The sequence below is a fragment of the Zosterops lateralis genome (assembly GCF_965231275.1).
Source record: "Zosterops lateralis genome assembly, chromosome: 5".
Classification (NCBI taxonomy): domain Eukaryota; kingdom Metazoa; phylum Chordata; class Aves; order Passeriformes; family Zosteropidae; genus Zosterops; species Zosterops lateralis.
In genome coordinates, this window is record NC_139766.1 from 6,537,930 (window position 1) to 6,552,414 (window position 14,485).

General features: G+C 46.5%; 1 protein-coding gene across 5 annotated transcripts in view; it reads left to right on the top strand.

Moving 5' to 3' along the window:
• The first annotated feature begins 2,179 nt into the window (after positions 1-2,179).
• The window catches only part of FGFRL1 (fibroblast growth factor receptor like 1), a 168,507-nt gene continuing 156,201 nt past the window's right edge, over positions 2,180-14,485 (top strand). Inside the window, exons 1-3 of one of the 5 annotated variants that reach the window (XM_083861803.1) lie at positions 2,609-2,721; positions 3,321-3,430; positions 6,649-6,795. In XM_083861803.1, coding sequence (XP_083717929.1) covers positions 6,744-6,795 — 52 coding nt within the window. In that variant the 5' untranslated portion in view covers positions 2,609-2,721; positions 3,321-3,430; positions 6,649-6,743. Of the gene's footprint in view, positions 2,252-2,608; positions 2,722-2,774; positions 2,942-3,023; positions 3,188-3,320; positions 3,431-6,648; positions 6,796-14,485 lie in introns of those variants that run through there. The other 4 variants (XM_083861801.1, XM_083861802.1, XM_083861800.1 and 1 more) reach the window with 4 other exon arrangements.

Here is a 14,485-nt window from a genome sequence, read left to right on the forward strand (position 1 = left end):
AAGGAAGTGAGGATGGAAGCAGTGGATCCATCAGGGGATTTTCATCCTCTGTGTCCAACCTTAGCTGGGCGCTTGGTGCTGGGCTTGGGCACAGCCTGGGTTGGAAAAGGTCTTTTCTTTCAGAACTGATTGAGGCCTGGAGAGAGCTCACCCAAGTCTAGGCAGTCTGAGATAGTCATGGTGTATCTGGGATCTAACCCTTGGCCTCTGTGCATGACCCAAATAACAGCATGAGGAGTAGGAGCTTAGTCAGGTCCCTCTAACCTGGTGAGAAACCTGCCCGTGAACCAATGTCCCATATCTGCACCAGAACTGAGGCTGCTTTGGACTTCAGACTGCACCTCTGGAAACAGAGGTTGTGTAGATAGTTTTTGGGCTGGATTACCTGTGTGATGTCCTTGGGACAAAGACCTTGACTCCTTTGGGGTAAATGGCAGAAAATGTTATGAAGATGTGTTTTACACATCATCCCCTGAGATGCAGCATGAAGCTGAGCTGATGCCTCTCCTTCTGGTGCAAGTTAAGAGTGATTTTATCAGAAGGCATGGCATGAGCATGACCATGTAGGTTAAGTCCTGAAGGTTTCCCTCAGTCAACACTGTCTTTGAACTCAATGAGGCTGAAGTTATTGCCTGATAGGAGGAGGAGTCCATCTGGGATTTCTCAGTTGAATTAACTTTAATGATAAAAATGATGATATAAATATGTAAAATACAAAAACAGTGTTGTCAGCTGCTTTGTTTCTGGCTCAAGGGGTTTATATGTTTAGTCTTACATGTTTTCCACATTGATTTTGTGTATCAAGATTTAATGTTGTCAGGAACCACTCAGTAAAAATATTTAGTAATAACAATAAAAATAGAGGGCGTGATTTCATAATCCTAACAAAACACACAAGATAGATGTTCAAACTAATCCTTGGCTTGGGTTTAGGCGTTCTCCTGGTGCCTATCACATTGAACTAGTATTGAGACAACTTTGTTTTCAAGGAGGTCTTCATGCTGGAGCATATCAAGTAAGAAATCTAAGAAACATCAACAGTAATGATGTTTCTTTTGAGGTACAAAAAGTTGAGCCACTGAGGCAGTATTTTTTCTTGTCGTTTGTTTAGTCTGTTTGGTGAATTCTGCCAGGTTGTTTTTGATCCTGTGTGAAGAGTGATTTGCTGTAAGAGCGGATGCATCAGCCGAGCCATGCTCGAAAGTAAACAATAAATAATTGTAACAGTTAATACAAGGAACTGACATCTCCACGGTTTATTTTCCACTTGGTTTGGTTTAGTTCAGGCCAGCTTCTTTCTGGCATCATTCGCATCCAAGCCGAGAGATCAAAACGGGGCAGATCAAAACCACCCTGCGCGGTGGGTTCCCGGGGTTCTCTCCTGGCCTGGGGACGGGGGTGCTCTGGCCGGGAAGGGTTCTGGGCTGCGGGCTCGGAGGTCTCCACCGCCCTGTGCTTTGGGGGCTGCGGGGAGGGGAAGGCTCAGGGGCAGAGCCGGGGGGTGCCAGGCTCGGGAGCGGCGGCTGCAGCAGCTCCGGGGTCTGCGGGACGCGCTCCCAGCGCTCCGAGCGCTCCGCAGGCGCCGCCGCCGCCCGTAAAGGGTTAAGGGGAGCGGGGCGGGCGGAGGGCGGGGGCTGCCGGGGGCTCCCGGGGATTGGTGCGAAGTTTGGAGCGGGGCGGCCCCGCACCGCCCTCCGCGGCGGCTCGGCCCCCACCGCCACAAAGCCCTGCAGGGAAAGTTGCTTTATCGCCGGTTTCTCTCTCCCCGGCTCTCCCCCCCCTCCCCTCCCCTTCCCCAGCCCCTTTCCCCTCCTCCCCTCGCTCCTTAAACGGGATTCCGGCTGGGCGAGCCGCCGGACGGCATCACCGGGCATCCCGCGGCGCGGAGCCCCTGGCAGGTCCCCGCTGTCCCTCCCCGCACACACACGCTCAGCCCGGCCCGGAAAGCAGGAAAAAAAAAATAATTTTCAAGGTTTCCCCCTTTCCCTGACCTCCTCGCCCGTGACTCTCGAGTGGAAAAAAAAATCGCCCTCGGGGGCGAAGGGGGGAGGTCGTTAAAAAGCCGGTGAAGGGGCAGAGCCGCTCCGCGGGGAGGGCACCCCCAGGCAGCCCCGGGCACCCCGGGGAGGGGGGATGAGGTAGAGGCCGGCGGCGGAGCCCCGCCGGGCGCCGTGGCCGCGGAGGGCAGGGGGCGGCGAGCGGCGGGGATGGGCTCCTGCAGCGCGCGGTGTTAGAGCCCGGCACAGCCAAGGTAAGTGTCCGCCGGGACACCCGCCGGGGCCGGGACACCCGCCGGGGCCGGGCAGGGCACAGAGCACAGCTGGGAGCCGCCAGCGCGGCCCCGGGGCAGCACCAGGTGCCATCGCGCCGGGTGTCCCCCCGCGCGTCCCTCCCCTCCGCGACCCCGGTTCCCGGCGGTGAATATCCCGTTACCCGAGCCGAGCTGAGCCCCGGGGGAGCCCCGCCGGCCCCCGCTCCCGCTGCCCGCCGCCAGCGGCGGAGAGAACGGCGGAGCGGCCGTGTTTGCCCGGCTGGATGCTGTACGCGGGTTGTTGTGTGTCCTGGGGGCACGGGGTGTTTAAACCGGGGAGTTTACAAGGGTGAGGAATCCAGACAGTGTTTAGAGAGTGAGAGTTTTAGGAGGAGAACAGGGTGTAATTAATGTAAACCTGATCTTCCCCGGGTGTGCGTATCACAGCGAAGGCATCTTCAAGAATCTGGGTAATTAAGTGGCGGTTGCGCTTTGGGACGCACCTCTGGAGCCCACGGAAACAAGCGGGGCTGTTGGTGGGGGGAGCGTGGCAGGGGGGAAAGAAGAGGAAAGGAGGAATCAGTGCTGTGCAGAGAAGTCTCGGAGTGGAGGAAGGCGCGTACCCAGAGCGGAGCCTGGCTGAGGGGCACTGGAGCAGCAACAAAGTTTTCTGGGCTGCTGATGGGAGAGGTAACATTCCTCCTCCCCCTTCCACCAAGTTCCTCCGCAAATTGTTAACCTGAAATCTTGTTTTATGGCCACTTGCTAGCGTTTTGTTTGCCTTCCAGACTGGTTCTGTACAGGATACCAAAGAATTATGCATTAACTGTAAACTTAGAGGAGCTTACTGGCCTCAGTGGGTTCTTGATTTATATCAGGCTAAAGCAGAGAGGAGGGCAAAGTTTTACTCACTGAGCACCAAGGAATGAATTACAAGTACAGTGCTCTTTCATTTGCTGTTTCTTCTTGTCAGTCTTTTCAATAGGATTTAAAACTCTGCGAACTTGAGGGTTGTTTGGGTTTTTTTTCCCCCCAGTAACTATTTTGCTCTCCTTTTTCCTGCCTCCAGGTCTGAGAGGACAGTAGCCTGTGCGATACGGCGGGATCTGGTTTTCAAAATGGAATTGCAGCTGGCGCTCCTTTTCGCAGGGATAATTGCGTTTTCAGACTCGGCGAGAGGTAAGGGGACCGCGCTTGGTACGATCACCCTGGGACTCTCTCCCTTCCGTCTGCTCCGTGGACTCCTGCTCCACAAACACCCGCCGTGCCCCCAGAGGGGACTCCCTTGGAGTTGCTGTGGGCAGGGACTCATCCCCTGCACATTTTTTATCTTTACAGAGGTGTAGGCTCGTGCCCACGTGTGGTGCCTCCTTACCTGTGTGGTTCGGGGCCGTTGTTTGGGATGGAGCGCAGTCACTGCGGCTTTGCTGAGGTCTGTTAAGCACAGGTGAACTTCCAGGGGCTTTTCTTGTGCTTGTGTTAAAATAGGCAGACAATTTTAAAGAAAAGCAACTGCATTCCTCTGTGGATCAGAAATACCTCTCCCCTCCTCTAATCGCTCCAGCCTCTGCCCTGTGTATTCCCACTTACAAACTAAACAAACACATCCATTAACTTCCCTGGTGACAGACAAATGACAGTTCCCAACAGCAAGAGTGTATTTTAGTGCTGAGGCTCCAGCAGTTGATCAGATTTCAATAAACAGGTTACCCTTCCAGAGGCAAATTGAAATACTTTGACCTGGGAATGATGGGGGTAGGAAAAAAAAAAAAGTTTCTTTATGGGCAAGGTGCTTTTAGCAAAGCACTGGGATCAGAGTGCAAGGAGAGGTGGCGCTTCCTGTGCTTTTGCCTGTGTTGTACCTTGGTGGGTGCTGTCATTACAAAGCCTGAATGGGAATCCAGGCTTTCAGCTTCCCTGCCTCTGGTCACAAAGTAGGGGCTGCATTCTTCCAGGAAAATGGGGGTACAACTTTAGGATGCAGATTGCTTCAGCTGCAATTCCTAACAGTCTCAGAGTTTTGTGAATTGTTGTAAGACCTTCAAGTCATCCAGCGTGATGGACTTGCGAATTAAAAGGTTTAAACTTGCCCATCACTTGGGCTGTAACTTGCCTAAAATAAATCTTGGGTGTTGAGGGTGGGAAAGGAGAGAGGGAGCATTACTCTGAAAACCCAAGTTTGGTTTAGTGCACTGCCTTTTTTTTTTTTTTCTTCTTGGCATTGGCTCTCAAGCAAATATTTTATGGAGGCAAAAGCACTATAAAATGATTTGGCTGGAAGCTGAATGAAAAAGAAAACAGTATATAGGCTGTAATTCCTGCAAGTCTGAATTCCAGGCAAGGCTTACAATGGGGACTCAGTTTAAGTTGTGGGCGATGGGCAGCAGTGAATGAATTAAGATGACTTCATAGATGTATATTATTGCAATGGACCTGAGAAGTTGGTGGAGTTCCGGAAAAGATCTGAAGTGGGCAGGAGAAGACAAAAAGATTCTTGTCTCTGATGTGAGCCGAGTATCGGCTGCTTTACTGGCTGACCATGTTTAAATTTGGTTTACAATTGTCTTGCTCATACACTTATTGCCTCTGGAAAGTGAAGCACTGTGGGCTGTTGTCATGTGAAGAAGTGACAGAAAATAACCAGCAGTAATTTCAGGACATCATTATTTTTCCTGTAGAAATGTCTTTTTCAGATAACTTTTATAGGATCATATTGGTAATTGCGTTATTTGAACACTTTTCAGAGCTGAAAAAACTCATCCTGTAAGTGTATGGAGAGATGGTTCTGGTTTTTTAAAATTGTCTAGAAATAGAGGTGAAAAGCCAGGGCCAAACCCATGAAAAATGTCATTCATTCAAGTGCTGATTAAAGTAGAGAAGAAAAAGGAGTCATTGCTGTGAAAACAGAGACAAAATTCTGACATTTAAGTCCTGCTTTAGACCTCCTTAAGGAGGGGAACATTTTTGATGGTGGAGGAGGTAGATGGAAGATCGAACTTGTGAGCAGAGATGAACTTTGAAACTGTGCTGACGAATATCTCCAATTGCTAGGTGTTTACACTGGGATACTTTCAGGTTCTTGGAAAAATGTGCAAGGCTTTTCATGTGCCTGCAAAGTTTTTCTGAACGCCTCGTGCAAGGGCTTTGGCCGCTGGAGATGTGTAAACGTTACCTGCTACAATCACTCAGGTTTTATAGGCAGTCCTTCAGCCAGATCTCAGCCTGAGGTCGTGAGGCTCTTCTCTGGAGGAAGAAGAGCTCTTTGTTTTGGTCAAACAGCATTTAATATCTGTGTCCTGACTGCAGATTGTGTGGCCCGAAGTGTGCCAGCACCTCCAGATCTCAGGCATCAGAAGTTAATAGGCGCTTGCTGGCTGGTGATCAAGTGAGGAAGGTGGCTGAGAAGGCTCTTTGGGAAAGTGATGATCTTTCTTTTCTACTCATTTTAGACAAAAGTAGGTTATGCTGTAATTAGGGTGTTAATTTGGTGCCAACTGAATGCTGTGCCCGGGAAGGGCTGTGCCTTGGTGCATCTGCACAAGGGGGCAGAGTTAAGTTGCCCACGCGCTCCAGCTTTGATATTTCCTGACAGTTGAATGCTCAGCTGCAATCTTGCATTAAATGTTACGTTGTATTATTTTTACATCTTTATTTAGGTGTCACCTTTTAAGGCAAAGGGCCCTGCAGGAAGGACTGATTGGGTTTGTGCAGAAGGTTTTTTTTTCCACCTCTTAGTGAAAAGGGGCGTTTTTCCAGGGTCGGATCTGTGCCTGCTGGCTCTGTCCCACCAATGTATCTCATCACTGATTTAGAAAACACTATAAAAAAGAGAATATCTTAGCAAACCAAGATAAACTCTTAAGAAAGAGGCAATACCTTTGAAGTATCCAAGCAAAACAGAGAGCAGGTCTGATTTTAGAGGTACAGGTGGTAGAACTGTCTGTGTTTGAAGGAGTAAGGGTGAGGTAGCTCTGGCTGTGTTAAAACCAATGCTTTTGGGGTCGAAACTGAAAGACTTTGACTGAGGGCTGTGTACACCTGCAAATGCACTGGAATAATCCTTCCAAAAAACTTAGTCTTGAATAACTCTCAGTGGCCAATCTTATTCCGGGCTAAGGATCTCTTTGAGGGAGCCTATACCAAAAAAGTCTTCCTCGGGAGCTAATTTGGTAGATATCAAGCCTCTTCTTCCCCTTGTGGCTGAAGACTAGAACGCCTGTGTGTGCAAGGCCCACTCTTGGAGAACAAAAGCTGTGTGCTGTGGTTTTCTAAGAGGGACTGTGCCTTGCAGCTCATAGTCAAGGTGTGGGGCAGCAGCTTCAGCCTGGTTCCCAGCTGTGATGGATAATGTCTGCTCTGAACCTGGGATAACAGTGCAGGTCCATCCCTCTCCCCAGGCAGCTCCATACTGGACATAAAATTCCTCAGTGTCCTGGCCTGGCCCTCCTCTGCAGGGATTAATGCCATCTTGGGTCACTAACCTTTAGTGACTATGTCCTGCAGCAATGTAGCTCCTGCCACGCCACACCTCCGGTTGGACACAGGTAATACAATCTGATATTTTCCTGCCTATGTTATCTCAGTGACTGACAACGCAATATTTGTTCCAAATCTGTCAAGTTGCCATCATATTCGCGTTGGTGACCGTATATGGTAACATTGGGATGTGCCTGGCTTGGACCCGTGGCTTAAGCAAGATTTTACATGGTATGTTTAGAAGTTTTTGGTGAGAGTAGTAACCACCCTCCTGTTAGCAAGTAAACTGATATTCTGCTGGAAACTAATTAGTTTGGATGTTGATTTCATTTTCGGTGCATTGCGTAGGGAGGGGAAGAACGGGACCTTAATTGCTTTCTGTTCTGGCACTTCTCTGTGCGACCTTGGCTTGCAAACCTGCTTGGTGTCTGCTTCACAGGGAATTCACTGATTGGGCTGCCTCAAAATTCAGTGGTTTCATGCAGAAATAATGTTATGTGCCATTTGGGTTTCTCTTAATATTGAAGAAAAGGGAATAGGATGCTAGAGGTGTTTTTTAATTTCTTGGAAGTTGAGTTCTTCGTTCTGATGAACAGAATTCCCATTCTGCGACTTTGGGGTTTATATAAGTGAACTTTAGGGTTTATAAGAGTCCTTCAGTAAGCACAGAAAAGATAAATAATGGTAATGTGAGAGAGATGGTTATTGGCTTCTGTTTTACACCTTTATTCTTGTTGAGTGGTTGTTACCAGATAGAATGATTAATTCTCTGCTTGTGAAAGAGAAACATGTTCAGATCTAACAGCCTGATTCAGATTTAATGGAAGTCGCAGCACATCTTCTGGTGGAGTTTGGGGCAGTTTTTGGATCATGCTTTTGGGGAACTCGCTCATGAATAATCTGTCAGAATGACTTGTACCTAGAGTCAACATGACGATCTAAGAAAATCCTGGTTATTTTTTTTAAACGCTGGTTCCTCCCTTCTTCTGAGGCTGTCAGTTGCTTTAAATTGTGGCTGAGTTTAAACATAAAATTCTGTGTGCGTCATACTGGAAAATTAGGGTTGATTTTATTTGTTTTTAATTAGGAATATTACAAAACTCAGCAAATTGCTCAAATACATCTAGATTTTCCCTAAAGTTTTTACAACTCTGTTTTCCAAGTCCATATGTTTCTTTGACCTTCATTAAAAGACACAAGCAGCAAATCAAAATGTGTCTTTTCTGGGATGAACTTGCACACAGCAAAGGCTGGACTCCAAAGCCTGAGTCTTAGCCACAGAAGTGACTTTCATGTGCCATGAGGTGGTGCTTGAGATATTACTGGAAAGTGTTTTTTTTTCAGGAAAATAATATAATTCTAAATTGAAAAAGAAGCGGCACTTGCTAGCAAGTAGGAACTCCCTTTTCAAGATTTGTGGCTGTTGGTGCAAATTTATTAACTAAAGCTGAAGTTTTTCATTTGACATGAATTGGCTGATAGAACTGATCTTTTCCAATATCCTCTCTGATAATTGCTTTTTGAGTGTCTGTCTCACCTTAAGTGATGCTGATTCAACTGGGTGCAGAAAACTTGTCATGGAATAGTGTGAGTGCAATAGAGTCTGCCTGTGCATTCTCGGATTAATTACTGGAAGAGATAAAAATTTCCACTAAATTATTATTTTCCACTACTATTTTCCTCTAAAAAGAGGAAAATAATAATGCAGAGATCCTCTGGTGCCTAGGTTGATTAAAAAAAAACCCCAACAACCTTTAGTCATAGCTTTATTTATTCAGTGAGATTTGAACTGGTGCAGCTGATTTTCCTAAGATGTGAAGCTCCTACTTGTGTCTGCAGTGACTTGTAAAACCATGCTGCCAAAAGGATCTGTGCAAATGTATCCCAGCATTACAGGAGTTGGTGGAAATACTCTTTTCTCACATTTCTTTTATTCCCCTCCACATTTTGTCTTGTTTCAAGTAATTTGTCTTTCATCTGACCTCTTGCTGTGTTTTCTGATGGGCTGCTCAAGCTAAAATGCATTTGATATTGTTTGGAACATTTAATTTGGATTTCCATTCCTTGTCTTGTTCTCTGTAATCAGCCTTTACTTTGAGCTTTCTCTAGTAATAATGCCCCCATACATATTTAGCTGTGTTCACCTGTTCTAATCTTTTCCAACAAGGTCATATAGGTCATATAATCTTTTCCAGCAAGGTCATTTTTGGTCATATAAGAGACTTTTTGAGAGTGGAGCTGAGCCAGGGTGAATGCAGGAGTTTCAAAGACCTCTGTCTGATGCAGGTCTGTTCAGTCTGCTGCTCTTTCATAGCAACTGTGGTACTATGGCAGAAGAAAAATATTCCCAAAAGCAAGCTTGATTCATCTGATTGTGCTATCCTGATGTCATATGAGATAGGCAGGTGCAGCCCATGACAGGTTAGGACCTGATTCAGAGCCTGTGAGTGTTGGTGCTGTGACTCCTACTCATTCCCATAGGCTTGGGATCCATCCCTGAAGGATGACTTACTCAGATTGTCTGTGACACCCACCTCATGTGTGACAGCAGAGGGGATGTGGGCTAAGTGTGCCACTCACCTGCTTGACTGCATGGCTTGGACTCACATTTTTTATTCTAGAAAAGCACATTTTGCTGCTACTGAGTTCCAGCTCTGGCTGGTGGGTGGAGCAGGCGCTGCTGGGAGTGAAAATGCTTTAGAAATTCACTGCTTAAATATTGGGTTGCCACAGAGAGGTTTATCCCCAGGGACAGAGACCCAGCCTGTGGGCAGTGTTCTGGGTGTGGAGGGGCTGAAGACTTGCCTGTGTTTTATTAAATAAGTGACTGTATATGGTTTGTTGCTGAATCCATTCCCATCTCTGATTTTTTTTTTCCCTCCATTCCCCAGTGAAATAAACCTGAGCTGTGTGGAGTTTGGTGGGTTGCTCTGATTACTCAGTATCCCCTTTGTATCACAGCAGAAACACAGCACCCTGCAGTGCTGTGAGGAACCTGACGTTGTTATTTCATCCCAGCCACTCCAATTTTCACGAAGAAATACAGCCAATAACTCCAGGCTACTTCTTCCATTAAGTGTTCAAACTTAATTTTGAGCTTCACTAAGGAAAGAAGAAAGATGTAAATTGGGAACAGAGGCTCCTTGGAGCAGGTTAATGTTTCTCAGGATGGCTCCACCTCTATGCTCAGCTTCTCTACAGGTGGTTTCCAGCTTGATGGGGCACAAAATAATTTCTTCTCATATGTGGTAAATTTATTTCATGAGATATTTGCACAATCTTGGGTATCCTGTCAAGTGAGTAAAGCAAGAGGTGTCATACCCTGTATGCCACTTGGGTGGCATTGACTTGGAGGGGTATTTTAGGGGCCATCAGTATTTGTGCCTGTCAGATAAAAACGTGAACAGCAGACGAATAGGGAAATGTCAACCTTATTTTAAAAATTTGCATTTTCCTTGCTGGGTTTGCTCCACACACCCCCTGAACTGATGACCTTAAGAGTTAAGTGTTAGTGTGGAGTGGCAGAACATCTCTGTGGTAACTTTGGGCTTCTTAGTTCTGCCCAGGATACTGGAAGAGGGAAGAAGCTGGAGAGGAACATGGAGGGAAATGTGTTAGCCAACCTCCAAGAGAAAATTTAGTCCAGATTAGTTAGTTAGTGTGCCCCTGCTCTTGAGGCCTTCTGGTGCCTGGGAGAGGATCTTGAGCAGGCAGTGAGTGGCTCTGGAGGGGATGTTGGGATGCAGCTTTTCCAAGTCTATGCTGTATTCTGTCATGTCCTGTGTCCTCCCAGGCACCCCCATGTACAGGTGAGAGACTTGACTGGCTTTTGACCAATATGTGACTCTGAGTAAAAGCCTTGTGATGTAAAAGGGGTGTTTTCATTGTACTAGCTGCAGTTTCACTGTTTCTTTGTATGGATTTTAATCTCCTTTGGTCTAGACAGAAGTGAATGGGGTGATGCCAAATGAACCACAAAGGAAGGAAAGCTGTTCAGACTCACCAGTCTCTCAAAGCTGCACAAGCCAAAGTACTGGAGTTAGGCTGCTGTGGATGCTGGAGCACTGTCAACAGGTTTCTTTCCCTCCTCCTTCCTCTCTATTAGATTTCTGTGAGTTGGACTAACAGAGTAAGTTATTTTTCTTGGTGGTTGTTCTTAGATCTGTTAACACAGATTGTAACAGGCCTGTGACTGCTGATTAAGCAATGGTGAGTGCCAGATGAGCTACAGGTGTATGAACTTTGTGTCAAGGATGGAAGGGTTAATGAATAACAGGTTGAAGGTCTGAACATTGTGGAATATCTCTCCAGGGATAGTCCAGACTCCCTGTGAAAGGAAGAATGCTTGTTTGTCATTGACCTGTCAGTGTTGAGCTGGTGTCTCTAACTCCTGCAGGGTGTGGATGCCCTTCAGAGAGATGGTGCTGTGAGCCACCTTGGTCACCTTCTGGGTGAATCTAAATCTTCCCTGTTCTTCTGCAGACTAACACAACATTTTGCTGGCAATAACAGTGTTTCTTTGTCAGACAAGTAATATTGGGAAGTGTTTAATGTATTTTTGGGCAGTTTGAAATGGAAAAACTGGGAAGGAATTGACAGCTCCTCCAGCATATGGAGATCAGGCTCCATGCTCTGATAAGTCATTTCATAATTTAATGTTCAGGGCTGGATTACAAAGGTGATAGTCCCTTTAGGTTCAGTGGGTTGTGGCTGAGTAAGTGTGAGTAGGATTTAAATATATAATCCTACCAGAGAGCAGAAACTGGAGCCTTGTAAGACCAGGCTGAGTTTCAGTTCTGTGTGGGGTGGCACCACGCCGTGGGAGGGTTCATCATGATCTGCAATAGTTAATATAAAACTGGAATAACAGATCAGAGCTGATGAGTATCTTTCCTCCTCCCTGCTCTTCCCAACCAATCAGAAGTGCAGAATTGCCAGGGCTAATTTCATTAAGGGCTAATGAGAGTGAAACTTTCAACTTAATCATGGCCAGGACAGTAAGTAGGTGTTTACTTCACCTTGTTTGATTGACAAGGAATCATAAACCTCCCTACCTGGGAGATATTTGCATGTGCAGGGGACTGGCTTTGGACAGTTGATTGCTAATTGCTGGATTTGTTCTCTGAAGGTGTTTGTCACTGTTCTGAGCACACAGCTATTGTTTCTGGGATACAAAGATGCACAAAGAAGTGGTAGAGGCTGGTGAGAGCATTTTGCTCAGGAGCTGCAGAAACCATAAGGTGGAGATGGGTCAGTGTTTTATCTAGACCAGAGCAAAGTCCTGCTTGTATTCCTAAGGCAGAATGCTTTTCCTGATTTCCTGCCTGCTCAAACAGGAGTAGGCCAGAGGATTTGGAGGATTTGAAGCAGTATTTTGTCATGGTGATGTACACAGGTTTATTCTTGTCCCTGGAAATTCATTGTAACTACCAGACTAGTAGTGCTTGTATGCAGCTGGTAAAGTAGCCTCTAAATATTTAAATTGAAGTTAAATGCAGGGCTCTCCTCCCCTTGATAAGTTATAGCAATAGACCTGTATATTTATAATAATTATAACTATTTATTGAGAGTTTCAGTACATTAAAAAGAGAGTCAAAAAGTGCTGCTCACCATAGGCAGTCTTCCTCTTCTAGATACTGTCAGGAGAAAAAGCTTGTCTTTCTGAAGGCCACAGACTAAGTGGAGTTCCGAGCTTATTTTTCTTTTATCCTAGAAAATCCAATAAATCCAGTAAATTCTTTCAGTGTGGTCTTCCAAGAGTTTTTCAGCTTGGTCTGACTCACAGATTATTTGAGTGCCGTTATAGACTAGGGGTCAAGCAAGTTAATTCCCAGAACAGTATGCTGCCCTGTTTTCAAACTGTGCTAATCAGGGTTTTGAGTCAAAGCATGGCAGTTTGCTTAGTGAAATTATTTTCCTGTTAGAAAATCACAAATAGGCTCTGACTATTCCTGTTGGCTTTGGTCACCAGAGCACTCACATCACATGCAGCGCAAAGCCCCCAGGGATGCAGTTGCTGTGGATCAGGGCACTGGTGGGGGCTCATTTCCCATTTCACAAGACTGAACTCGTGAAAACAGGCTGAAACCTCATGAAAGGAAAGAAAGAAATTGTTTCTGTTACATTTCCACCTGCAGCAGGGCGGAGAGAGGGCTGTGTAAAGCCCGTCTGAGCTGTAACGTGAATGTCCTTCCCCAGAGGAGACATTTGGTGGAGTTATTTGGTTACCTCTCCCCCTCACCTTTTTGTAATGGACTCTTGTTTACTTTTTCCTCCTCCTTTCCCGAAGCATATTAGCGCTGTTTAGGCAGAGGAAATGAATTAACATAATTTACTGTTGTTTAGAAGGAGACACATTCCCTGCATGTATGTATACACACGCTGGCATTCGCCCTCCCAGCGCCCGTGCAGGGGAGCGTGTTTACAGAGTCTGGCTCCATTTAGGGAGAACAATACCCTGATTATAGAGGGCAGCCTTTTCTTTCCACAGACCAGAAGGAACCCTTTGCTTCAAGCAGCTACTGCCCCTCGAAGGTGTGGGCACTGCTGGAAAGGGGGGGATAAATCTGTTGTGGACACAGACCGGCGGCATTGTTCTCCGCGGAAGTTGGTTTAGGGGTGGGGGTGAGGAATGGTGTGGGGATAAACCAAATGCCAAGTGTAAGATCTACCAGCGTGCAGTGAGGTGTCCTGACTTCCAATTTAATTTTCAAATAACAGCTGTGAGACTTCATGAGGAATTATTTGGTGCTGCTTGAGCTGGCAAGAGAGCTGGGGAGGCTGGGTGGGAAGAAAATGGTAATTAGTCTCAGGGTGGTTTTGGATGGGCTGAGTTGGGTTGAAAGGTGCTGTTATGTGTGAAATGCCGGTCATTTCTAATTGCAGTCATGCACCTGTGCCTGGTAGATAATGCTGGAGCCGTGTCATATGGAGCATTTGCTTCACATGATGTTGAGAAAGGTCAAGCACTTGGTTTCTGTCCTGCTAAGTTGGGTCATTAGATGCACAAATCGGACCCCCCTTCCTTTGCCTGACTGCAGCCGCTCAGATCCTGGCAGTAAATCCTTCTCAGGTGTGATTTCATGGCAGCTGAAGATGACTGAACGTGACCCCATCACTGGCCTATCCTTGTCCTCCTTTGCTCCCAGCCTGGTAGCTCCCTTGTGCCAGGGGGAGAGCTCCTCTGACCTTGCTGTGGATGTTTTGGGGAGGAAACTTGGGCAGGAAGCCAACCTGGAAAAAAATGTGATGGCTTAAATTCTTTGAGGAGCATGGGCTGGCCTTGTGGAATATCACAGTGTCTCCGCATGCAGCAAGTTCTTTCTTCCATTCCCACTTGTGGCAGGATGGCTCAGTACTTTGAAGGACTGGATATTTATGGGAACATTTATAAAATGACTTTTTAAGAATCTCAAATGCATCAAGGTCCACAGGAAAAATGTAACATATCCTGGGGGCAGTGAATATGAAGACTTGGAAGGTCATATTTGGCTCTTGGTTCAGCTCAGGGGTAGTGCATTGCTGGACCTTCTGCACTGGGATATTGCATTTGTCACACTCCGCATCATGCATATTTTCTGTTTGTCTCAGTGATCCCTTGAAATTTGGAGTACTTTACAGGGAAATGGGTGATATCTTCCTTCCTCCGTCTCTGCTTTTTTCTTCTGAGGCAGAAGGATCATTTTGGTGAAATGGAAAATGGGAAGTTAGTTCTGTCAGCATTTGCTGGTCTGCCTGTGGCATCATTGCCTGCTGCAA